We start from the raw sequence: 27,250 nt of genomic DNA, 5'->3' as shown, positions 1-27,250 counted from the left end.
TTTTTCCCTTGCAAGAAGTTGTTCAAATTTCGAAAAAAATGGTAATCCGTTGGAGCAAGGTCCGGGGAGTACGAAGGATGTCTTAGACATTCCAATTGAAGCTCTTCTAATGTGGTAGCCGTCTGTTGTGCAGTGTGTGGTCTAGCGTTGTCGTGAAGTAGCAGTGGCGTGGAGCGATTGACCAGCCTAGGTTGTTTAGCCGCTAGCTTTTCCATCATGGTTTGCAATTGCTGACAATAGACATCAGCCGTAATTGTCTGGCCAGATTTGAGAAAACTGCAATGAACAATACCGGCACTAGTCCACCAAACGCTTACAAGTAACTTTTTTGGGGTTAATTTTCGCTTGGTGCAGGATTTGACTGGCTGGCCAGGATCCAACCATTGCGCTGTGCGCTTCCGATTATCGTAAAGAATCCATTTTTCATCACAGGTAATGATTCGGTTTAAAATACCTTCATTATTGAGCCGGTTCAGTAATGTAAAGCAGCAGTCAACGCGCGTTTGCCGGTTTGCTTCAGTCAATTCGTGAGGTACCCCCTTTCAAGCTTTTTAATCTTCCCAATTTGCTTCAAGTTAATTAAAACAGTTTTATCACTAACACCGCAGCCTGCAGCTAACTCGGACGTGGTTTGCGATGGATCCGCTTGCACTAGCACTTGCTAGCCTTCAATACTTCATTATCAACTTGCCGTCTCAAGCCGTCCACGGGTTCTGCAGGTCGAAATTTCCAGAACGAAAACGTTGGAACCAAAAACGAACTGTGTTTTCTTTTGCAACATGACCGCCATACACATCATTCACCCTTCGAGTCGTTTCCGCAGCACTAGTGCCACGGCGGAACTCGTACTCGTAAATAATGCGATACTTTAAGTTTTCCATTTTGTAAAATGAGTGACGCAAACAGAAAAAGACAGAAGAAAAAAACAAATGAATGACGGTCATCGAAGCACAAATACATGAGTAAATAACTGTACAAATTTGAATTTGGAATTCCTTACCAAATAGGAGAACATCGTGATTAAAGTGGCCAGTACGAAATACGCCAATTTCATATGTAAGGACCTAATATTATCATATTGTTAAGTAATTGAGTATCTAAGTAAAACATATATTGAAATACTTAAATTCTAATTTCAAATAATTTTCATTCATTTTTTTTTCGAATAGCCCCCTGTGGAGCGTGGATCTCACGTAAACACTGATTTAGATGGTGGGTTTGTCCCCATTAGTAACTATAACCATACCAACGTAGGGATTTGGTCGCTCCGCCTAGTGATGCCAACTTGGGGGTTATCCCCCAAATTAAGGGAGGATCAAGATGCCCTGGGAAATTTTTTTTAGGGGGTACAAATACAAGAGTATTTTTATCTAAAAAATACACGACTATACAATTTATATTTAGCCTGAAACCCAACCAACAAACTAATCCAAATATTAACTGCAAGTGTGGCTATAACTTAAATATTAAAAAAAGCTTCAACTTCGAGATCTAAATTTTATACTACTTGAATGTATTTTTCATACATATTTAAGATAATCTCTCAAACCGAGTGTACCACTAAAACTTTTTATTATATATTTTTATATTTGATATTTTGGGTCTTTAAAGTTGGTCCTAGGGGGAAGATTCTGTAAGAGTTGGCATCACTGGATCCACCACATCAATACTTAATAATTATGTGAAATTAAATGTACTTATATATGGCGATACTGAATCTAAAACTAAATTTTTCGAATCTTATCTATACTATTATGATAATAGGGAAATTTATATTATTTTGTTCAACAATCTTATCTCACCTCATGTTTGCCAGAGCAGATAAGTAACAGGGAAATCTTGACAGTTCCGACCAGTCTACCATGAAGACATTGTAATCATTACGCCACAGGTAAGCTGAAATTATTATTAATATACTTCAGACCTCAAAGATTAAAGATTTTATTTTAAGATTACTTGTAACATATTTTTGAAACATAAAGGTTTATTTATTTACGGTCTATTTATTGCAAAAAATCAGTAATATTAGAATAATTATTAAGCCTTATCGCTTTCGAGCGAATACTTCCAGGCAACCAGAGATATATTTGAATAAATATTTATTGAAGTAGGCACAACAGACCTCTGAATCTTCCAACCAGTTTCCAGCAAATCTAATCGTTACAGTTATTTAAAAATACTCAAATTGATACTCGTATGAGGTACGTAATAACTAGGTTTAATAAATGTTATATATTATTTCATTTACACTATTGATTAGGATAAGTACCTAATTAAAAAGTAAACACAATTATCGACTCTTTAATTTATTAATTATATTCGATTTATTATTTCTTTAAAATACGTACGTACGTAATTATTACGAAACTAATCTTTTTATGTATTAAAATTTGAAATTTTTAATTATAAACCAGAAATAAACCCTAGTTATATGCTCTTTGTTTGTTTCTCATTAGTTTACATAGTGACTGCTACTACGCTATATTTACGGATTTATAAGTTTCTGAGATAGAGGCAAGGTAAGATCCAGAGTATGTACTTAGCATTGAGCATGACTTCCGTTGATGAAAAAAGTTTAAAAAGTTATCGCGTATTCAGTGTCAGGGAATGGAAACACTATAAAAAAATCTCCTGAGATCCAGATCCCGTCCCGTCCCAGTCCTTCACGTGTTTCTGTTAGATTTATGACTGACTCTAATCTAAGATAGATTAGGTAAAACAGAGATGAATCTATATAGGGGAGCAAGGGGTATCTTTTTACAATTCGCTCACGCTGGTGCCAAACAGTGTTGAATCTACGAGGGCATTTTCAGTTGTTGGGTACATAGCGACTGACATAAGATGCCGCTTAACAGCTAGCACTCTCGATACTCTTAGCTTAAAAAGTTATTACACAATAGCTTTTAAGTATCTAGTATTCCGAAACCTCGAAAACGCTGAGATCTCGCGATCTCGACTAGAGATTACATTCCTTACGGAGTGTCTATTTTATAGTGCGCGATTACGTCACATCTTGACAGAGGTGAAAAACTTACCATTCCGTATAAAAGACATAGGAGTCTTCGAGTGTGTACCATTGAAGCCATGAATAATAAATACATTCTTCCTCGTTAACTTCCAGCCAATCTTAGGTAGCAATTGTATCCTTCTTACATCAACCCTCTGCTGGTATGGCCGTTCCCTGTGTAAAGAATGTTTGACCATAGATTATTTACTCTTTGGCAAAGAAAGTATAAATATAAGCTGGCAATATTATAAGAACAGCTGCTTATTGGCATTGTGTTAAGCATGTTTGACAACAAGCTAGCCGCTTTACACTTAAGAGCTCTTAGGCATAATAACAATATGGAACAATTTTACTTAATTAAGAGTTTTTTATTAAACCTAGCATGGGGATTTTTAATTAAATCTAGTCTGGAAATTATTTATCACGCCAATTAATTCGGAAAATATAATCGAATTGCACAGCTTGTATTTGGAATTACATTTATCTACTTAAGACATGCGTGGAAGTGGCAAATGGGGACAAATAAAGGATTATACACATTTTCGGTTCTATAAGGGCCGCGATCGTAAATGTAAATCATCTTCATTATGTATACCTGATACAATGAGTCATAGATGAACTGACACTGTTCTATTTTTTCTCTAATAACTTTTATATATCATGTGATTTAAAAATTATATCATTGTCTAAATTTACCAAAAAGCTAACTCAATGTATAAGCGACTCATTTCGCCATTTTTGTTCCTCTTTATGGTGACAATTAAGAAAAAACTAATTATAAAAAAACAGTTTAACTTTTTAAGTCTATCATAGACTGAATTATATTGTTTATCATATTATTATTTTACAGCAACATTGGCTTAAAGGTCTCGTTACCAGACCATAAAATTAATAATAAAAAAAACTTTACGGCAACAGACGCAATACTCAGGTATTTTATGTAGGCCGAGAAGTTAAAGATAAGCAATCCAAAGACTGTGTTTGTGATTAATTCAGTGTGTTAAAGTCAGAGAGACACACATTTCGCTTATGAAGCTGATTCCGAAAATATATCATTACTCAGATTTGTATAAAGGAAGCCTGTCACAATTAAGTTATCTGTTTAAGACAATTATTCCTGATGTTCAGGAAAAGCTTAAAGTTTTACTTACGGAGTGTATAAAAAGAAGTTGATCTCACTATCAGGGCATTTCCACTCCCGTTTCATAACACATCTTAAATACCGAAAGTCTAGCATTGACATCATGGTTCCATTCACATTAACTGGCCCTGTAAATAATTAGTAAAAATTTATTAAGTTTTATGTAATAAAAGTAATGCACATTATGCAAAGAAAAATGATATTTGTACAATTACCAAACAGTTTTACATCAACCTTTTCGAATTCTAATAATAGACGAATAATTTGTGTTTTTACTCTTTGTCTAAACGAAATCTTATAATTTATATATGATAGGTATTGTACTTTAGTATTAATAAACCGAACAAAATTGTTGTGACGAAAACATGATTGAGAGTTCACAATGCTCGGTAGTCGGTGGCGCCAAAAATCAAAAATCACTTATCAACTTATTAGCAGATCATCACAGACAGTGTAAAAGCTGAGCTCCACAGGTCATAAAAATATTTTTATAGTTTATTAATTTATATAATTGTTTTATCTGTAGTTGGTAAACCGTAGGTCGAAGTGGCTTTTGTTTAGTTTGAGTTCCAAATTCAAAGTTTGAAAAGTAAACAAAAATAAAGTTCCTTCCTTGCAAATATATAGAGTGAAAGTAAAATGTATGATTTAAAATTTATGTAAAGATTATTTCTAGAAAGTTAAATTTGAGTGGCTTGATTTTTAGAATTACAATTGTAAGTCTAAAGTGATGTATATTTTGTTTTTTAATTGTCATTAAATAAAATATTAAGATGTTTTTAATCTAGCTGTTTGTATACGTTATTACGTATTCATTATATAAAACTATTTATGTGTGCATGCGCTTTATATTAACCAATTAACTTAAATATAACATTAAAATATTGGCCTCTTGAATCATATTTCTTTATCATTAATCATCAAAATGTTGAAATCAAAAAAAAATATTCCTGGTGCAAGTTAAAATCTAGGATACTTATTTAATATAAATAATTGTAAAATGCACAATTTGGTTGAAGTAACCAAAAGCATCATCATGTATAGAATTACTGTACTCTTCGCACTTTAAGATGACCAAGCCGAGGATTTTTTTTCAGTATAGTATAGGCTTTTTGGTAGGATGTATAAGGATAGGTTTTGTTATTTTTGTTTTTACTATGCTTATATGATGCAACAATATAAGCTTCATACTGATGTTACATTTTGTAATAATGATAGTATTATTTATGGGCACTTTTTTGTGATACATTTAAAAACTCATATAAAATTATAATATGGAAAAGAACATACATTTCAATGTGAAAAAACAAAGGAATGCCTTATGTGCCTACTCTCATATGAGTAATGTATTTAAAATTATATACATATATATATAATTTTTTAACAAATTAAATTGTTTTTTAAATGTGTGATTGGATGATTTCAGTTTCAACATAAATACTACTTTCCAATTTAAACCTCTCATATGTAATCATATCAGAATCACTTTAAAGGGCCATATTATTTAAGATTCTATTTTTCTTCATGCTGTGTATATATACAACTATGTTGCTTCACTATGCATTTGGTGCAATTTATTATATCCACAATAATGGAACATATTTTCTCAATTATATTTGTAATTAACTACTTTATACTACATATCTGTTATAATGTGACTACTGTAACAATGGTATCATGGCACAATAGGTATGATGACAAAACAAAGAGATAAAACACTTTCATTTATAATAAAAACTTAAGCTAACATAGATAATCTTTGTTGGGACTTCCGACAATTTTCCGTATCAACGGTCGCATGTTTTGCTATTTTAATTTGAATTAAAAAATATATCTGCCTGTATGACCATCGCATTAATTTAATATTTAAAAACTTATATATATTTAGAACAACATACAATTATACCATAGATACTGTCTGTAATATATGTTTAGGTATGTTACGCCTTATTATTGACATTTACAGTCCATACATATGAAATCGGAATACCTTAGTATTTCCCTATTGTTTAAAATTAAATGTTGCTTTATAATCTATATATATATATTATTTTTTTCTAGCAGGTTGTTCTGTTTTAGTTTTGTCAAATTTGGGTTTAGCGTCTCTCGGTATTCGGCTCATAAATTTCTTGAACTCTAACTCTTGAAGTTTGTAAATTGAATTTCAATACTAAAAACCAACTTAAGCCATCGACTCCAATACGCAAAACAGTTTTATGTGACCAAATATAACTTCAATTATAGTAAAATTCGTAAAAGTGAACGCGTTTCAATCTTATAAAACTGCATTTAATAAAAAATAAATAAAAATACTTTATTTGACACAAAAACAATTACATTCTAAGGTTGTATACATACAATAGGCAACAAATCGTTGAGATACCCAAATTTAAATTCTATAAAGGTAGAATAAATAAATTGTGATGTTAAGAAAGTAATGGTAATATTATGTACAAGGACGCATAGAATTTGACCGTTGCGATAGACTTTGAATACTTAAAAAGTAAAAACTATTTAGAACGTCTATGGAAAGTTATGTATTTAAATCTATGTAAACATTAGTCCTCGTATAAAAAGTCTGAAAAGCATAGTATTATATGCCGGGAGAATCGGATAGTCACAAAACCACTTTCACAGGCTTTCACACATAAATCGTACCTTTTATCTTATCTATGGAAGGGAGTATTAGTTAATTTATTATTTCATTTAAGACAATCACATATAGGTATCCATATAAATATTTATAGAACAGTTGTAATTATAAAAAAAAAATCCTTAACCCCATATCTTACGTAGAAATTATTGTTTTCATTTGATATTTAATGCATCTTAATACCTAACTTTTTTACAATTAATCACAGTTATATTATATAAAAAAAACTTTATAATCTTATTTTTTGTATAGTTTTGATGAATGTTTACAACATTATACGCATTATAGCTAATGCACCTCTCATGATTTAGATTGTATAAAAAACGAAAAATCGATCTTTCATTAAATGTTCAAGAATACTACATCATTTAATTTATCTAGTCAGTCTATCCCTAGTTGGCAGATGTTAACAATTTTTTTAAACACAAATTCAATTAAAAACCTTACCTATTGTTATCAAAACTATGATAATTACAAAACCACATTTCACTAACATAATTCCTAAGTATTGCACTACACCGGTAACTATTCACTTTTCTTTTCACTATCAACTAAGCGACATGATACCTGTCGCAGGTTTCTAACCGACTAAAAGTTTTGCTTGCATCGAGAAAGGTGCACTTATCCCACTAACTAGACCGAAAAGAGGTTTTTTTTCTTATAACAGCCAAGCTTTTGGTCTTTTTTACTGAGATAACGTTGAACATTGAAATTACTGTCTCTGGCTCGTGAGTGGTCGTGTGAGACAGCGGATTTCCTGGTGTCTTGGGTTCGAGGCGACGAAAGGCATGTAAAATATTAGTGAAACAGACAGCTTAACACGTCTGCACAATTGAGCGGTTCCGGTTCTTATGTCAATTATCTTTATTGTTAATACTGTTTAATGTTACTGTAAGTATAGCGATATATATAGCGATTTTATTGCTCAAAATCATTTAGAGAAGAATTTGTATGGATGTTGTTTTGAAAGTTGTTGAAAGTTTTGAAACAGACATTTTATTACTGGACGAAGTTCAGTTTTCACCATTTTTAAAAACAAAAAATAATTAATTGCTTTGTGATTATTATAAAATGTTACTAGCGGCAAACCTCCTCCACACACAAATAAAAAAAAACTAATTGTTATTCTAGACATATACTGCCTTTTTTTTTAAAAGTATTTTTTACATCCCAACAAGAATGTATCACATTATCGCTATTTATGAAACACTATCTTACTAAGTTAATAAATTAATTACAATTATTTATCTACGTTTAAAATTGTACTTATTTGTTTTGGCCATACCTTAATATCAAGAAAATAAAAATTGCCCTTGTTTATGATTAGGCATCCCAATATATGGGAAGAGCGTGAAATAGTTATTATGTAAATATATTGCGGCATGTTGCATAATTATTCACATTAACAATAAACTTTGGTTCATAAGAAGCTAAATTTTATTTAATCTGGCTTTAAATGAAAAAATAGTCTTAAGTGAGGCTAGATCGTACTGTTTTTTGATATCAGGACATTTTTTTAAAGATAACCTCTATTTCGTGGTAATTAAATTTTTGACGATTTTTCTAGTTAATTACTTTTATTTTAATGACTTTTTGTCTAGACACTACATATTATATAATGAGCTCATTAGTTTTTGTTTAGGTTGCGTTTTAATATTGCTGTTGTGCCTATACTATTTGTTTCTTGTTTTTATGCTATATGCTTATTTTTTGCTTGCTTGTTCTATTTTCTAATGTAATTATGTATGTGTCTTAAATTTGTGATGAAATAACTTTAGAATTTTTTAGTAAGCATGCTTATTGTTGTTAATGCACTGAAACAGAATTAAAATAACTCATTATTTACTGAGTTCCTTGCATTTACTTTCAACTAGCTTTAACCCGGGTCAATGTAACACTCAACGCCACTTTCGCTTCGGCTAGAAGATGTTTCTGCCAGACAAATGCCAGAAGTAATCATAATCGATACAGCTGTTTATAAGTGGAGTAAACTCACTTTTGGAATTATAAATACCTTCTACTGTGTTACTAAGTGCCACCAAAAGTAACATACAAAATTTACGAACTCGCCTCAGAAGTTGGTTGTCAACAAGGTGAAACTCTTGGGCCAGCTTTATTCAGTCTGGCTATGAATTCTTGTATACAAATTTAAAATCAAATTATAAAGACTAGACCTTGATAATGGTACACTAGGAGGTAACGTAGATATATCTACTAGTGGGAGGTCGATAACGTTTTCACATTAGATCATGAACATCTTTCGTGATTGTTTATTTATCTGTGGTTTCATTAATGTCACACAAACGCGTATGACATAAGATGCGACCCACGTGATTACAATTTAATTTGTATCCTTCATATCGAAGTTAGAACTAGGCAATTAGATTAGCGAGTACATGTTACTTCCGATCTTGTTGACTTTTGACTTACGTATTGCCAATGGCCTTGTGATTTGTAAATAATATAGCTCACTTTGATAATAAAAGCAAAATAGTATCAACGCGATCTCGTTGGGAACGCTTGTGTTTTGGCGCATTAACTCCGTGCTTAATTATCATTATTAAAGTACCATCGGTGTTATTAGCTTTCAGCCAGTAATGCAGGATGTCGTTATAAAGAAGAGAACAATATATTTGGTAAATATTCCATATTTACACACTAATTTAGACTTAAAAATAGAATGCTCACCCGGACCTCGGGCCTACCGACGCAACCTTACGCCCTAGAGGACGCTGACATTTTCCCGCATCACGACTCCGAGGAAAATCAACCAATTGTGGGGCTCGTCAATAAAACTGTTATTTTACAAAACTACATGAAACATACATGTATTATTTAAAGTACTTATAATTTAAGATGTTAATACAAATCATCTTTTTAATTATTTTACCTCAATTATAACAAACTCTTGTTTATTGTGTAAAGCACCGGATATTGTTGTATAAAGTGTAAATTATCAATCGGTTTCTGTGAATGACATATTACTAACAAAACACACAAAATAACAATAATATAATTTACCTTTTTTTTTCTTTTAAAGAAAAAGGTACGTTTAAGGTGTGTAATGCATGTGTGCTGTGGATGAAATTGGCCCTGGCTCAGCATTATGAGCAGCAGACTGTTCCACAGCGCTGCATTGGCTAGTGGTTTCGCGTAAATATTGAGGACCATCATCAGGCTTACAATAGAACCGTTATTTTTATTCTAATTAATAGGTTGGGGAAAAAGTTTCTTCGTATTTTTTAAGAAAATTCACAACATTTTTTAAATATAGTTTACTTACATTTAACTAAAGTATGTAGGTACCATTTTCAGTTCAGGGCCTTTTTCGCACGTTTTTGTCGTACGTAATTAATAAATATCACACATTTTCCTAATTTGAATTTTGGAATTACCTTCTTTAAAATTTAAACTTTTAATGGTAACAAAACCAGCCAGATATAAATAGTATAGCCAAAGAGATTTTATTACAAGTTCAAACATACTATACTGCGAAAAGACCTTCCCCAACCTAATACAATTTGAGAAACCCTAACAGTATCTCTTTTTATGCGTTGATAGATTACCGCCAAAAATATTACCGTATTTGTTAAATTTAAAGAGAGATTAAAGATACGACTTATGGTCTTTTTAAGAAAATTCCGTACCGGTTCTTCAAAGGCCGGCTTCTGGCAGTGCGAGTTTCCATTGGCGGCGGTATCACTTAACATATGAGCCTCCTGCCCGTTTGACTCCTGTAAAAAATACACATTCTGAGCCTAGAGGACTGATGATACAAAATAATAAAACGGTCCGATGGCGACGTGCAATTCTTATATTATTTATTCAAAAATATATTCATATTTTTCTTTCGTTTGAGCATAATTAAATTAGTGCACAATTAATTTAAGACCTTGTTTTTGTTTTAATATATAACTAACGATTACTATAACGCGGGAACAATAAAATACGCGCATAATTTTCTAATTTATAATAAAACTTCTTTTTTTTTAAAGTTAAATTTAGTTAATTCATTATTAATTAAGAGAAAGTTCTGCACAATGATGCAGCTTTGCATAGTTCAAGCTAGCATACATTAATAAATTACTGTAGTTATACCGTATACTTAAAATCTGTATGATTTTTACTGGCTTAGGAACGTAGATCCTCTTTGCTTGAAACATGTAGTTTTTTTAGTTAACAAGTCGAGAATGAAGGTAACTATCTAGGACTACCACAATTTATGATAGGTTAAAAATATTAAACGCTTTATGGTTTGAATAGATCAGACCACAATTAGAAGTTAAACTAACGGCCTTATCATTGAAAAGTGCTCTTAAACTTAACGGCCTTATCATTGAAAAGTGCTCTGTTCCGGGCTCTGTCAACCAGTATGGTTTACATTTAACAAGTATTTAATTTGAAATACTACAATTACAATAATTATTGGCGTCAGCAATAAAAATCATTCCTTGTCTATTAACCCAGTGATTTGAACAAAAGAAAATATAAGGCTATTACCAAACTAAATAAGGGTCCGTAAAAACATAGTCTGTTATTATTAGTAATCTAAGTCTTTGTAAATCCGCTTGATAAGAGAAGTCTACAAAAGTAAAACAGGTTGCCATAGCGACCTAAATGGCGTAGGTCGACGATGAAACGTAAACATTATTAAATGAATGTACATAAGTGATTCAAATACAATATCTTCATAAACATACATCGACAGCATTTATCTCACGTACAAAGCAGACAGTTTGTCGCCAAATTTTAAAAGGCAAGAGTTGATTATATGCTCCAATGGGTTCTTGTTATGTTCAGAAATAACACATGCTTGCATGGTGAAGGAAAACATCGCCATCAAACCGGCAAATCTTAGTTAAGATATCTCATTAAGACTCAATGTTCTATACGTTTTTTATCGTACACCCCGTACGTTGACTACTTCGTGACTACTTCATACCAATTCGTTTTGCGTTAGTGGGTCACACCTGTCCAAAGTGATTGTGTCCTAAGCCCAAATTATCAATATAACTAATGCAATCTGTGGTATTGCCACATAAGAGTAATTTTGTGACCAGATTTTATTTTCTTTAATATAATTAATGATCGTTTAGAAACAAAAAACCTATGTAAAAATGCCAATAAACACTACACTATTAATGGCTAGTATTTTTTTAATACATTTCCTTTGATTGGTAAATATCTATAAAATATCGTTTTAATGTAAACAGAAAACAATCATTACACTATGGGTCATATTTGAAATACACAAGTGTAAAATTTTTTTATATACCTATATAAACTTTCTTATCTTTACAGACTGAGAAAATTATGAAGACATATTATGGCACAAAAGACTGAGGAAGGAATGAGTATGTATTTTTTATTTAGTTATAGACCTTAAACGTTTTCTAATCTAAAATATAAATATTTATAATATAGTATAAGAAATTTAAGTAGAGCGTTGGGTTATTATTAAACTGTACAGAAATTATGGTTAACTATTAGTAGTATCTCAAAAATAATTTTTTTCGGTAAGTCTCATATAAACCAATTATGTATACAAACAAAGCCCCTGACAAATATTGTGTAGCATATGCCTTTTGAATTTTATACTTATTTTTATTACAACTGTATACAACTTGGCAGGTTTTTGATATTTTGATTTTGCCTTTAGGTGTTCGAGTCTATACGTTTATTGGTAGGTTAAAAATGGTATTTTTCTACGCTAGATTGCGCATGCATGGTTTCTTTGCACTTTAAGCCTTTAGCAATTATAATTTCTCTTTTTAATGACAGATTGTCACTTAATGCGCGGACGTTTGTTTTTTTTAACATGCATGAAACGTTCAATACTAAAGTCGACGCATTTTGAACTTAGTCGTCGGGCAATAAATGTCACTGTCACTAGGAATGTGCACGCAATGCAACCCTACCTGCGCAAGCACTGACTCCTGATTGGTCGTTACAACTAAGGGTTATTGCTTTTCTATAAATATAAGATTTCTTATTATGACACTCATTACATTACTTATCCTTTGTTACGCATTACGCACAATGGAGAATTTATTTTCTAACGTGGTCTATACCTCTCCATAAAACCTGTAAGTGTGAGCGAGATAGAGAGATAAATATGCTCTATGACCCGATTACCGAAGTCTCAGTTCATAATTCGACGATGACAATAAGATTTCGTTGTTTTTTTTTAACAAATTATTTATCTATGGTTGCATGATTATTTTTTCGAATTTATTGTTTACACTATTCTATTTGTTTACACCCTTAGCCAATATTTTTTCTGCCTTTTCCGCCTTTTATTTTTGGGGGACTTTGGAGTAGTAGGGTACGCTTAGTGTTAAAGGTATTTACCATAGTAAGACTTTTAAGCGTATTATTATTTGTAATAACACGGTTTGGATGATCTACGGATGCACGTTAATAGCTAAGAGTTCCGTGTGCATGGGTTTTATAGTATATATACATTATTTCTTGTTTTAATCACTTCTTAAATGTTTACAGATGACAAAGATAAAACGCCACATATAACGTAAGTCATAATTTGAATATAAATAATATTTAAGATAAATAGTAGTTACGATAAAAATAAGATTTTTTTGAAGTTGCCTTTATTTGTAGTACTTTTGGCTGTTTCCCCATACCCATTCGTAACAATACCAAATGACCGGATATAGAAACCGACAGGGCCATGTCATGTGCTTTAACCACTAATGCGCGGGTGACCTCGAAGAGTTACGCACCTTAGCTTTAGTTAATTCTTTAAGAAATAATTAAAAATTTGTGCATGTACTAGTGTACACATGTAAGAAGTGAAACTTCTTTATGACCTTATTTTTGGAGTTTACTCCTTAAGAAACGATTTGAGTTATAAGGCCCGGTACGGAAATTTTATGAGGAGTAAAATCAAGTGTAACACGAAAAGTTGAGGCGTTACGTAGAAAGAGACAAACATATATATCTGTAGGATTGAACGTGGAAAAGAATGATTCCATCTCATTCTCTCTCTAAAATTGGATTTGTATAAATTGAACACAATTATTATTGTTATTATTATTATTTATATTGTTTTGTAACATACTTTATGTAATACGCTTTATTGAAGTAATATAAATAATCGGAATAATTACAGATATATGTTTGTTTCTCTTATCATTTTAGCAGATGCGTTCATTTACCCTTTTTTTCTATTCGATATATATCATAATTATCGTTCGTAAGGAGTAAACTCCAATCGTGCGTCGTAGCTGACACACACACACATTTTTTTTTAAATTATCTACTATATGCAACTTCACAGAAATTGGTTAAATAAAGTTGAATTAGATTAAGTTTAACAAAAGGCTTTTTATTATCATAGACATGAATACAATTATTTCATTTTACCTTATTACCACTAAGATTATTACAGAATTTCATTAATTATAATATTATTATTACTATCATTGTTATCATTATTAGATATTTTTGTTATTAATGGCTTCGAATCAACCGTGGTAGGGACAAGTGGGACAACACCGAAAAATGGGACGGTAAATTTTTTTTCAACGCCGATAAAGGAGTTTCACTTCAATTAAAATTAACTAACTTATATCTTTTTCAGATGGTGGCGAAAGTTCTGTTTGCGATGTCACCAACCGGAAACAACGCCATCTTCGGAGCCCTTGTGGTGGGGAAAGGTGTTTCCGTTTCCCATATTTCCAACATTTCGGCAAACAGCACAGCAGATATGTATTATAGTTTTCTGTAAGTATTATTATATTGAGATTAAAATTACTCGAAATCTACGAGTTAAATAAACACAGCCATTCAGTTTTTAGGAAACATTAGACAAGAGTGACAAACTGTTGTTTATTTCCACAGGAAAGGAATTATATATTTTTTTAAATATTCAAATCACCGTGGAAAAAAATCGTTGCTAACCACAAATGACCTATACTGTTAACTTGTTATTTCGGACTTACATTATTTTAAACATCAAAACAGAATCCGGAGTGTTAGCATTTAAAACGAAAAACAAAAGAGGCGCGATTGATAATAATTGCGTCTCTAATCCATAACATGCTTAACGTTCCGTTTGACCAACAACATACAAGCAAAATGCAAAATTGTTTCGTCTTTTGATTTACACTTCTAAATTGTTGTTTGTCGTTTGTTGACTTTTAAACTTTCTTTTTACGACAAACGATCTAGTTTATTATTATCAATTAATTAATAAAAATGGATAAAACTTAGTTCTGATTTCAGTCTTGCTCATATGGGGAATTCTGTTTGCGGAAATAGGAGAGCCCCTAAGCCTTAACGGTGAATTACTTAGTATGACATTACTGGTCATTGCATCGTACTTAGTTGGATGGATCTGGTTGAAAATAACAACGTTACCAGCACTTATAGGCATGCTACTTACCGGAATATTATTCCAAAATTTACATTTGGTTCACATGACGGATACTTATCGGCAACTTAATCAGGATCTTAGGTTTGTATTATAAATTAAAATTAATATTACGTCCACTTAAAGATTCAATTAGGGTTTCCAATTGTACGATTATTATCGTACATAATTTCATAACGATGGCCAAACTGATATACTAATACTGACAATAATTGTAAGGTTCATCGAGTTTAAATAATAAATTTTAGTTTTACTCTATATAAACCACTCGCGTACAACAATAGAATGTAAGCAAAATAATAAAATGTTAATTGTTAAGTAATGAGTGAATGCAATGTAACAGTTGAAGAGAGTGCTTGCGTCTGGCTATACTCTCGGGGCATAACTCCCATAATTTATTTAATTGCTATGTAACAAATGAATACACCTAAGGGCGATTAGGAACAGTTTTGGTAACACGATAACTTTACGGCCCTGGTAATAGTACCAGGTATCAACAGTACCAGTAGCTAGGCATAGGCCAAGCTTCAGGTTGTGTACACTGGATCTAATACACCTTATATAAAAAGCGTCCTTAATAAAATCGGGTCAAACGTATGTATTAAAATGCACAATTTGTAGTGTTTATTGTGATCACAACGCCCGTATTCTACAACTTCACTCAAACTACTACATCTACTTTCAAGAGCTGTAGAACTTTGTCATATTCGACAGTGCTCGTTGTGACGACCCTTAATAATACATACATACAAATATCACTCTGCTGGCGCAGCGGCCCAAAGTGATTTTAATCATTTGTGTTATTCGTTTCAGGAAAATAGCCCTAGTGATCATTTTAATGCGAGCTGGGTTAGGTCTCAATGCGGATGTTTTAAAAAAACATTATATAGCAGTGCTCCAATTAGGCCTTCTGCCGTGGCTCGTCGAATGTGTTGCGATAGCTGTCATGTCGCATTATCTACTAAGTTTACCTTGGATATGGGGTAAGCATTTTTCAAGTGAATTTTAAATAGAACCTCTTTCAATCAGTGTTGGCCTAGAGCCCTCAGCCTACGATTCTCATCCCTGAGGTCGTAGGTTCGATCCCCGGCTGTGCACCAATGGACTCTCTTTCTGTTTGCGCATTTAAAAATGTTAAATCGAACGGTAAAGGAAAATATCACGAGAAAACCGGATTCATAGCGCCAAGCAATAAAATTTACGACCTGTGTCAGGCATAGGAAGCTGATCATCTATTTGCCCATTTCATTGAGAAATTATCATCAAACAGATACAGAAATCTGATACCTAAAATTGTCGAAAGTGTGTAAAGTCTGGCAGCCAGGCGGCTCTAATTTATTATTTTTTTCTTTTAAAAACACCTACGTAATCACAAGTCGCCGTGACCGAGGCCTATTGTCCCACATTCATGAAAACTGAATTACTCTAATTTCACTTATGACTAATGTACACTTTCGTCTCTTTCTATCAAATCGTATTTATGCAATGATAAAAAGAGTCAACATTAGTGCATTCAATTTTTTTATTATAAGGTTTAATAAAACCTTAAAGACCAAGGGGTCCAAGCGTATTTTTAATATTGTTATTATCTTTCCAGGATTCCTTCTAGGTTCAATGATAGCGTCCGTGTCACCAGCGGTGGTTGTGCCATGTCTATTCCGTTTACGTGAAGTTGGTTACGGAGTGGCGAAAGGGATACCCACTTTACTATTAGCTGCTGCCTCCATTGATGATTCAGTCAGCGTAGCTGTTTTTGCTATCATACTAAATGCTATGTTCTCTTCTGGATCGACGACATTCAATATTATTAAGGTAAGATGTCATTTAAACCTGCTCGTACGTACATATGTACGCTAGATTGAATTTCGCTTTTCGCAGTTTTGACAGCTGACAGTTAACATATACTTTATGTTTGTTAAGGAGTTCTAGTAAAAAAGTTTACTTAAAACAGCTGTAACCACCTGATAAAGTGCAAACCACCGCCCCCCAATAATACGCTCTTCCTATAGCAAATAAATTTACGAAAAAAAAGTTTCTTTTGCATCCTAGACTGGCCTATTTGCATATACTAGTGTTATGTATGTTATCTGTAGCTGTTTGTTATGTTTAAAAGGATTCCTAAAAACACAAGCTCGCAAAACAATGTGGAAATTATTACTTTATCGACCTCCTTCATAATGAAACTTTCATTGATGACTTCTCGTAAGGATTTTATAACAAATTATGACTTGAAAGAAAACAATTTTTTAACCGGATTAAAGCTATTTTTATTATTATAAACTTATTTACATAATTTTAAATTTAAACTTTTCCGACGTTTCGAGTGCTTTACAGCGTGCGTGGTCACGGTGTAAATAATTATAAGTTTATAATAATACAAATAGCTTTAACCCGGTTAAAAAAATGTTTTCTTTCAATGTGTAAAAGCTATGTTAAGCAAAGACAATACTCAATTATGACTTGGCATACACTTCCAAATAAATACCCTTATATAAATAAAGTAATTAACTCTGTTGTATATATTTTTAATTTTTTTTATTACTATTACAATGTAGTTTAATAATATTGTAAATACTGTATGTAAATAAAAATGTATATTACATAGTTATAATAATAATTTAAAAAAATATAAATAGAAAACTTAAACAAATTTTAAAAGTTTGGCCCGGTCGGTATTGTCCAATATTGAGAGCATTTCCTCGCTGTATTGCGATACATATTCGTTGAGCGAAGAAAACACCAGCTCTGGTGTCACCAGTAGGTACTTTCTACCAGGTAATAGAATCATAGTTGGAGACAAGCCTCTTATATTTCTTAATTAAAATATAATTAACACCATCTTAGTAAAAGGCCAATCAATACAAAAAAATATATACATTTATTAAAACTTTTTAGTTAATTATTAATTTATTAATGTATAAGGTTTATATTTAATTATCGAATATGCGTTGGACAATTATTTTAATTTTAGGGTCCTTTATCAATAGTCGCTGGTATACTCCTAGGCGGGGTGTGGGGATATATGACCTCCGTGATCCCAGAAAAAGGAGACAAATATGTGGTTGTTTTACGGTTCTTGGCTTTATTTTTGGGAGGTTTATTCGCGTTATTCATATCGAGTCTCATTGGATGGAGTGGGGCTGGTAAGTTTAAAAATTCTTCGAGCTTTGTTATTACCTCCACTCCTGGATGTATTTACAGTCAAACCTGGGTAAGTGAGAAAACTCTATAAGTAAGAGTAACTCTATAGCCGGGACCCGTCATTTTAAGCTCCCAAAACCTCAATTAGCGAGAAACAGAAACCTCTCTAAGAGAGAGTCGTTTTTCCCTCATGGGCCTTCGTAAGTGAGACTGCTACTTATCTATACCTCTATAATTGACAGTCGAGCATTATTTATTTATATTATTTAAGAGGAACTTTAGTTACAATAAAAATACATACATACAGTAACAAATGTCAAAACAAATTACAAATTTAACATCTGCTATTTTATGACTCATTTTTAACTTTCCTCGAACTAAGTAAAGTTGCTAATACATATTAACTACAGTCGTACTTTCTGTGACTTGTTATTGCTGCGTACCTCTATAAGAGAAAAATACCCATGAACCTGCATCTGCAAAATATACAGAAACCTGTGCGCTTCCTGGATCATCGGGGCGCTTTAAATAACAAGATCTTAGCGCGTTCTTTACTGAAAAATATTTATTTAATTAAAGTAAAATACACAATACTTTAACCATATATGGCCGCGAAGCTGGTGTCATCAGAAACTCTGATTTCAGTGGGTTATTTATTTGTTTATTCACTTTAGAAATTATATATACATTTATGAACGTCAATATTTACAAAATCGAAGATGTTTTTTCATATAAGACTAATTTATACATTTAATAAAATCCTGTTAACTAAAGAATTTTGTATCTTGATTGAAATATTAAGAACAAAATATGGGTACACAGAATCACAAACTGGTATAATTTTTAGGTCCTCTAGCAATCGTTTCGTCGGGTTTCATGGCCGCATACTTTTGGGAGAAACAAGGCTGGCCAGTGAATAATAACCCAGTTAGCGATTTGTTTAGAATACTGTGGATTTTCTTCGAACCAATACTATTTGCGTTTACCGGAGCTCAAGTAACGGTAATAGTTTTTTGAAAAAAAAAATTAATAATATATTATATTTTTAAACTAAATTGCTAGCAAGTATTTCCAAACCAATTCGTAAGCGCAATTCATAGTGTCCATGGGCGGCAGTATCACTTAACATTAGTCGAGCCTCCTGCCCGTATGCCTCTTATTACATAAAAAAAACTTCATATAATAATAATCTCTTATCTATGAGATGAAATAAATATGCAGCTGCCCCCGCGAACTACATTATGTACTGTAATTTTTTTTAGTGATTTTACCCCATAGACTTTAGCCATTACCTTTCTCGGAGTTCAAAGATTAGATTAAAATAAAACTACTCGAATTGGTCCAGCCGTTTTAAAATTAGTAACATATTTTGCGATTCAATTTTATTTAATAAATAATTATTAACAATTTAAACGAATTTTTGTCTTTGCATTTTTTTTAATTCAAGTTTTTTTTCAGCTCAGTGCATTAGACCCAGATGTTATATCGATGGGCGCTATCTGCCTTTTGTCCTGTCTGGCGTTACGTGTAATTGCGACTTTCTTCATCAGTTTCGGCTGTGGACTTAATTCAAAGGAAAAACTGTTTATTGGACTAACATGGATGGCTAAAGCTACTGTTCAGGTGCGTTTTTAACCGTCTTAAATGGGTTCATCAGTTTGACCTGTATGTATGTCCATACTTGACGTATTTCAACTTATAAGCACGTTCTAAATTTCGTCGTGTATACACAAATTCGGAAACTAACAGTTATGTCTTTAAAGTATTTTAAATATATTTTAAATGCTTCTACTAGGTGTAGAACTGGTACTACTGGCAGAGCTTCTACTAGGTGTGTTCCATTTTTGAAATCACCCATATTTAAATGGAAAAACCTCAGACATAAGAAATTACTATTAAAACCAAACAAAAGATGTGATCTGTGTGGTTTTTATCCGTCGAAAAAACCTATAGTTTTTACTTGAAACGGGCATAAAGTTAAAACTATTGCCATAATATTTAAAAAAAAAAACCTAGACTAAAACACTGCTACCGGTGTGACCCGCTGTTGACCTTTAAATTTGTATGGAAACATTCACGTGGCCAAGCCTGAATTTACCAACGCCTAGCGCAAAATATTTTTGTGTAGCACCACTGTATTAGACGTATTGTATTATAACTAAAGTGAATTTAAAATCTTGTGAATATTTATATTTTCTGTTTATACAGGCAGCGCTAGGTCCAGCGGCTTTAGACTTGGTAAAGAGCGGTAAATCGGCCGGCGACACACTCGCTAATGAAGAAGTATATGCGAAAACTATACTTGCTATGAGCGTACTTAGTGTGGTCATATCCGCACCGGCTGGTGCAATATTCATAGCATTAACTGGACCAAGGTTACTTAGTAAAGAATGTAAGTACCTATAGTTTGAAGACTTTATACAGGTATAATTTTACATACCGCCTAGAGACAATTTTGAGGTGTAATGTTTTTTTCCGAATCATTTATTAAATGGCTGGCTACGCAAGGCAAGGGCTTGCTAGAGAGCATAGAGTATCCATGGTCACTTAACATTAGATTAAAGGACCAACTTGACAGTTACATAGTCAGAAGTATTTTTTATAAAACAAAATCATGTGCAATATTTATTAAGCTAGCGTCTATTTAATGTCTTTTTTTCAGCACAACGTAAAACAATAGAAACCGTCGAATGTATTGAAACAATTGTACAAGAAAATCGAACGTCAACGGATTTATGACGAAAGCGAAAGTTTTAAAAATCGAATGCGTGTTATTAGCCAGTGTAAGGTGTCGTTGTGTGTGTTGCACTCTGTATACTGAATAAATAAATACATATGCAGAGAAATTTTATATTCACTTCATCCTTTCACCCATATACTGAAAACCGTAGGTTCCAATTCAGTCCATGACAAAAGCCATAGAGAACGATGGTAAAATTATTTATTTTGTTTAATTAATGTGTTGATAAAAATTAAGCTGAGTCTGTGTTAATTAAAAGGCGTAACACATTAAACTAAAAATTTAAAATGTTAAATAAATTTATTAAGTTCTTAATTATCTTTAAAAAATATATCAATTTGGTCTCTTTTAAAATTGAAAATAATTCCTTCTTATGTGACTATCCATAACGACGCCGACAAAACGTCATACTTATTTAGTTGCTTGATTCATTTTCGGTTTATTGAAAATCTTAATTTAAGGAAGAAATAAAAATAGCTTTTTAATATATTATCATTATGTGGCAATATTTATGATATTTCAAGCTCGGGTTCAAGTTTGTATCAGATATTTATTATCTATATAATTATATATACCTTACTACATCCTTGATCCTGAATTCTTACTACAAAATATTGCGCAACTGGGTTGGAATAACAACAGGACATGTCTTAGTGTAACAACCTTCTCCTTTGATTATTTTGTAGTGTAATTAAAGTTTAGAAAAATGTTCTATAGTAATTTTTTAATTCTATCTATACGCGCGATGGTAGTGTATTTAGTTAGCACAATGATCTCTAGGTAGCGCTAGTGCGATAAAATGTACAGTGAAGTATTATAGGATGCTATATATAATGTACTCTGTGGTTTTCTATTATTAACAGTAAACCCCACTTAAGTGTTAACTTATTTTGTTTACTGTTCAATGTTCAGTCCAGTCTATCAGTGTTGTTTTTATTTTTGTTATTGGAATTAACTCGGCTTAAAATTGTATATTTAATAACATAACTACAAAAATAATCTAAAATGAAAGACTTTACCTCATAATCGGCCACATAGTTCATAATATCAAAGTTAAAAAATGTCTGTAATAGTGATAGCAGTTGCAACTGATAGTGGAGTTCCTATATTCTCAAGAAAACGAGGGAATTGCGATAATGTGTGTTCTTATGATTAAAATATTATTATTATCAGCAATTATTTCAAGATAGGAAGTTTAATATGAAAACAACTTAATTTCAGGTTCAATTTTCCACTATAGCATCTCTACACGGTATTAACATGTTTAGCAAATGCCATAATTTAACGATTATGAAAACACAAGTTGATAATGGATCAATTTTATGGAAAGAATATTGTAAAAGGTAGTTAACTTAGTTCATGAGGAAAACTATATTTTTATACATCAATGTTCAAGAGTTGAATGGTAATTGTACTCTTGTTATGGTAAATGTCTAATTACATTTTTTTTAGTGTAACTCTAATTGGCATAGTAACAGGAGGCCTGGAATGTGATCTAGAACTTCTGTTGTTATATGTTCATAATCTTATGGTCTTTTGCATTGGAAAGAAGGAACTGGAAAACCTAAAAAATATAGATCAAATAAAACGTGAATTACGGCAGTGTTATCCTATCCTAGATTACTTGTTGGAGGCTGTAGATCCTAATTGTGTATCCCAAACTTGTATGTTTTTGGATCTCATTCAAAGTATGTTGTGTCCACAGGCTCAGCAACTACAGGTACTACCTATTTATTTGTTTTGCAAAAATTATTTTGTAAATATAGGCAAATTATTTCCTTTTAATTTGAACAAGTTAAGTTTTCAACAAAATAGTTGAGAATTTAATTTATAATGATATTAGCTTATTAATATGGGTTATGCAATAAGTTTTGTATTTTTTTTATACAAGATAACTTTTACTAAATTAAACAATCGGATTCACTCACTCAACAAACTTTTATCTATATTAAAAAATATTTTTTGTTTTACAGCAAGTATTAGATAGTTACTCCGAAAGAGTTACTGGGAGATGGCCTTGTCTTAGCATTCATGGACATATAGTAGCTACCGGCACTGATTTCTATGAACTAGATTCAGTTGAGGCTAAATTGCTAATGTTACTAGCTGCTTCACAAGATGGTGCACCCTTAAGGGAAACACCTATTTATTTACCACAGATGAGCCCTAATGTAAGTAGAGACAGAAAAAGTATTAAATTAAAAAAACCTAAAACAAAAGTTATAAAATTTTTAATAAGACCTCTTTTAAACAAGTTAATAAAATGAATGTAATGCAACAAATTTATGTCATATCCAAAATAAAATTTTTATACATCTAGTGTTAAATTAGTTTATCCTTTACCTTTGTCATAATTATAATATTATTTATAATGCAATACAGGTTGCATTTAGAGCAGTAACATGCAAGCTATTAGCTGATGTATATGTGTTGGTGATATGTGGAGCTACACCACCCCTCTCTGAAATTGATGAGATTGTCCTACAATGTTGGGAAAACTCTGCTCATATCATAAAAGAGGCAAAACTTGTCTATCCTAGAAATTTTCCTCTCAGTATTACATTTGAACCATGTATTCTAGGGTATGAATTTTGTTTTAAAATTGGGATGCTTTGGGTACTTACAAGCAAGTCTCCATTACTTAAATTATCTGGCTTCTATTTCTTTAAATATCAAATTAAAAACTCACTAACATGTAACATAACTGATGTTATTATATATACCTTCTCTGCACCTGCCTTAAAATAAGACTGCAATTAGTCCTTATTATAAAAATTGTGAAACTTATTATACATGCATTTGAATGTTTTCTTTTACTTAAAATAAAAGGGCTGTATTATCATGGGATAGCTTTGGAACTATTTTTATAAAAATTAAGAAACATCCAATCCATTAAATATATCCTATATTCCCAAGTAAACACATAATTAATATATCTAAGCATGCTGGGTGTGGTGCATCCTAGCGTAAACAAATTTACAGTACCAATGATTATGAATTAAAATGTTACTTTCATCAAATTATTTTTTAAACAAATCTTTTCTTTAATTTCAGAATTCTAATAATTAATATACCGAAAAAAAGATGTGTTTTTTCACGACATCTAGCAGGTAACCAGAAGGGCAAGAACATATCAAGCTTGCACAGGATTGATGTGTTACGGACATTTTTTGTCACAACTGCTAGGGACTTAGCACCAGAGCTACAGATTAAAGAAGGGGATGATAAAGGTAATTTATTACTTTGAATTTTATTGGCTTATAGTATTATTAACAACCTATAAATAATTCTATAATATATGATAGACTTTTGAAATCATACACATACCTCACCCGCTTGATTCATTGATTTTGTTGCATATCATATGCATATGCATCTTTGCGTCGAACTCAACTTTGGATGATCAGGGGAAGGAACCACCGACATTATTGCGGTGTGATACTACGATGCCTGAAGTTACATTCCGGCAACGTGCTATCCGTAAACATTTATTTTCCCTGGACATCCATAAGTCGAGCGGGCCTGATGGCATCCCCCCAATTGTGCTGCGTACTGTACCTGTACTCCCTCAACACTGTTCCGAAGTGCTGGAAGACAGCTTTGATACATCCGATCCCTAAAAAAGGCGATCGCTCTGATCCGTCCAACTATCGTCCAATCGCAATAACCTCCTTGTTCTCCAAAATAATGGAAACCATTATTAACGGCAAGCTCTTGAGGTATCTAGAGGGCAGCCAGCTGATTAGCGATTCTCAGTACGGCTTTCGTCGTGGTCGCTCAGCTGGTGACCTCTTTGTATACCTTACAGTGGGCAGAGGCTATTGAGTCCAAGGGGGAGGCGCTGGCGGTAAGTTTCGACATAGCGAAAGCCTTCGATCGGGTGTGGCATAGAGCACTGCTCTCGAAGCTTCCAGCCTATGGGCTCCCCGAGAAATTATGGAACTGGATTTCCAGCTTTCTCGCTGATCGGAGCATTAAGGTCGTCATCGACGGAGCATGCTCCGACCTTAAACCCGTCAATGCTGGTGTCCCACAAGGCTGTGTCCTATCCCCGACCCTGTTTATTCTGCATATTAATGATATGTTGCAACTTAGCAACCTTCATTGCTATGCGGACGACAACACTGGGGATACTTTTTACACGGGCCGGGCAGGTATTTCTCGGATTGTTGTTGATGAGTGCCGGAACAAACTTGTGTCTGAAGTCGAAACTCTTTTACGTGGAGTCTCGGACTGGGGTAGACTAAATCTAGTCCAATTTAACCCCAAGAAGACACAAGTATGCGCGTTTTCCGCTAAAAAAAACTCCCTTTGTCGCTACTCCCCTCTTTGATGGCACTCTCCTTAAAGCCTCAGCTAACATCGGAATATTGGGCGTTGACATATCGAATAACGTCCAGTTTCGCGGTCATTTGGAAGGGAAGGCTAAATTAGCCTCCAAAAAGCTTGGTGTGCTCAGCAAGGCGAGACGGTACTTCACTCCGGGCCACCGCTTGCAACCCTATAAAGCGCAAATTTGGCCCCACATGGAATACTGTTCTCACCTCTGGGCGGGAGCTCCCCAGTACCAGCTCCTTCCACTAGACCGTATTCAACGAAGAGCGATTCGAATCGTCGACGACCAATCACTTTCCATGCGGCTTGATCCTTTGGCGTTGCGTAGAGATGTTGGGTCCCTCTGCATCTTCTACCGCATTTACCATGGGGAGTGTTCAGAAGAGTTGTTCGGTCTAATACCCGCAGCTGAGTTTCATTATCGGACGTCAAGGCAAAATACAAAATACCATCCGTATCACCTCGACGTCCGTCGTTCCACAACTGAGCGTTTTCTAAGGCAGTTTTTGCCGCGCACCACCACTATTTGGAACCAGGTGCCCACTGAAGTATTTCCGAACCAATTCGACTTAGGGTCCTTCAAGAAAAGAGCGTACCAATTCTTGAAAGGCCGGCAACGCACTTGCGAGCCTTCTGGCAATGTGAGTGTCCATGGGCGGCGGTATCGCTTCACATCAGGTGAGCCTCTTGCCCGTTTGCCTGCTATTACATAAAATTTTGACTCGAGTCTGATGAACATTCTATATTCTAGAACAATATTAATTTTATAGTATAAAAATACATTATAGGTTAAATGGCGAGTCATGTTGTCTCTAGAACTAAAAACCAAACTATTTAATAATGTTTAACAAATTCTTCAGAATGTTGCAGTTCACAATGCGTTCCAAGTGAAGCATACTGGTGTTCAGAATACCACAAATGGCACGCCCGTCGAATTGCCGACCTCATGGCTTGTGTGCTGTATGCACCCACTGTACCTATACATACAGTAAGGTATGCTCTAAAAATATATACTTATTGTATGGGACTTAAAAAGTGACTTAAAAAAATAACAAAACGCAACTGACAGCTAAACGTAATGTTATCTATGGTTAAGTATGATTGAAAATTTGACAATTAGGAGTTTTAAAGTTCATTAGTCGATGTGTTTATATCGAGCTTTTTTATTAGCTTTTCGTGCCGATATTATCATTAACAGTGCCCCAACCAAGGCGATCAAATCTAAATGTTTTTCGACAAAGCTGTAATGCAATAAATGGCTGGACATTGATGAGGGTTTAAATGGATTAGAGAATGGTTCAGATTATTTAAGTTTAAAATTTTGTATTAAGGATGTAAGTACAGGACATCTGTGGAGTCCACTGGTATTACATATATACATACTTTATTTATATGTAATAAATGTTCATGTGAATCAATATTGTATCTTTATTTGTTTAATGTACAAAATAATTTAATATAATCACAATCGCGGCATGCATATAAAAGTAGTTTTTTTAATTTACTGTTTATGTTGGTTTGCGTTTGTAATTATTGTCATTAAAATATTATTAACAGTACATTAAAACTTTCCTAAATTTAAAGATAAAATTACCTTAATTCATTGATAGACGTTTTCTCGTCCTATCAACAGTCGTGTGACCATAGAAAAAATGTTGGAATAAAAACAATTTGATTTTAAGTAATGTTATTTTTTTCATTTCAGGTTATTAACCAACCAAATATTGCAAGAAATATCTACGAGCAAGGAAGTGTTTTGGTAGAAATGTATTTAAAAAATAAAATAGTTAAGACTTTAAAAATATTTTATTTGATTTTCTAAATGCTAAAACACAACAAAC

At 32.8% G+C, this 27,250-nt stretch overlaps 3 protein-coding genes across 9 annotated transcripts in view; 2 read left to right on the top strand and 1 right to left on the bottom strand.

Annotated features, from left to right (window-relative positions):
* LOC123717278 (phospholipase A1) overlaps positions 1–7,425 on the bottom strand; it is a 32,299-nt gene extending 24,874 nt beyond the window's left edge. The window contains exons 1-4 of the mRNA XM_045673190.1: positions 7,249–7,425; positions 4,159–4,276; positions 3,036–3,181; positions 1,803–1,896 (exon numbers count right to left, since the gene is read on the bottom strand). Coding sequence (XP_045529146.1) covers positions 1,803–1,896; positions 3,036–3,181; positions 4,159–4,276; positions 7,249–7,297 — 407 coding nt within the window. The 5' untranslated portion in view covers positions 7,298–7,425. The remainder of the gene's footprint in view (positions 1–1,802; positions 1,897–3,035; positions 3,182–4,158; positions 4,277–7,248) is intronic.
* Positions 1,023–21,228, top strand: LOC123717274 (sodium/hydrogen exchanger 9B2-like). Of its 6 annotated transcripts, none has more exons than XM_045673179.1 (13): positions 1,023–1,891; positions 12,103–12,155; positions 12,461–12,484; positions 13,303–13,330; positions 14,402–14,544; positions 15,046–15,277; positions 16,007–16,176; positions 16,791–17,005; positions 18,165–18,336; positions 19,182–19,336; positions 19,793–19,957; positions 20,543–20,726; positions 20,997–21,228. In XM_045673179.1, the coding sequence occupies exons 2-13, from the start codon at positions 12,128–12,130 to the stop codon at positions 21,071–21,073; spliced, it is 1,593 nt and encodes a 530-aa protein (XP_045529135.1). In that variant the 5' UTR covers positions 1,023–1,891; positions 12,103–12,127; the 3' UTR covers positions 21,074–21,228. The 6 variants fall into 6 exon arrangements, with proteins under 6 accessions (XP_045529135.1, XP_045529137.1, XP_045529134.1 ...); XM_045673178.1 differs by lacking the exon at positions 1,023–1,891 and adding an exon at positions 4,590–4,864; XM_045673177.1 differs by lacking the exon at positions 1,023–1,891 and adding an exon at positions 9,248–9,437.
* Positions 21,229–21,709: 481 nt separating this feature from the next.
* LOC123717277 (protein fuzzy homolog) lies at positions 21,710–27,205 on the top strand. 2 transcript variants are annotated; one of them, XM_045673188.1, is made up of 8 exons: positions 21,710–22,212; positions 22,296–22,417; positions 22,527–22,794; positions 23,048–23,245; positions 23,457–23,656; positions 24,129–24,304; positions 26,270–26,402; positions 27,115–27,205. In XM_045673188.1, the coding sequence occupies exons 1-8, from the start codon at positions 22,135–22,137 to the stop codon at positions 27,170–27,172; spliced, it is 1,233 nt and encodes a 410-aa protein (XP_045529144.1). In that variant the 5' UTR covers positions 21,710–22,134; the 3' UTR covers positions 27,173–27,205. The 2 variants fall into 2 exon arrangements, with proteins under 2 accessions (XP_045529144.1, XP_045529145.1); XM_045673189.1 differs by lacking the exons at positions 23,457–23,656; positions 26,270–26,402; positions 27,115–27,205 and having other exon boundaries at positions 24,129–24,286.
* The last annotated feature ends 45 nt before the right edge of the window (positions 27,206–27,250 follow it).

Source organism: Pieris brassicae, chromosome 12 (assembly GCF_905147105.1).
Source record: "Pieris brassicae chromosome 12, ilPieBrab1.1, whole genome shotgun sequence".
NCBI lineage: Eukaryota > Metazoa > Arthropoda > Insecta > Lepidoptera > Pieridae > Pieris > Pieris brassicae.
Note: the sequence above shows the minus strand (reverse complement) of the source record. Positions and strands in the feature narration are given on the sequence as shown.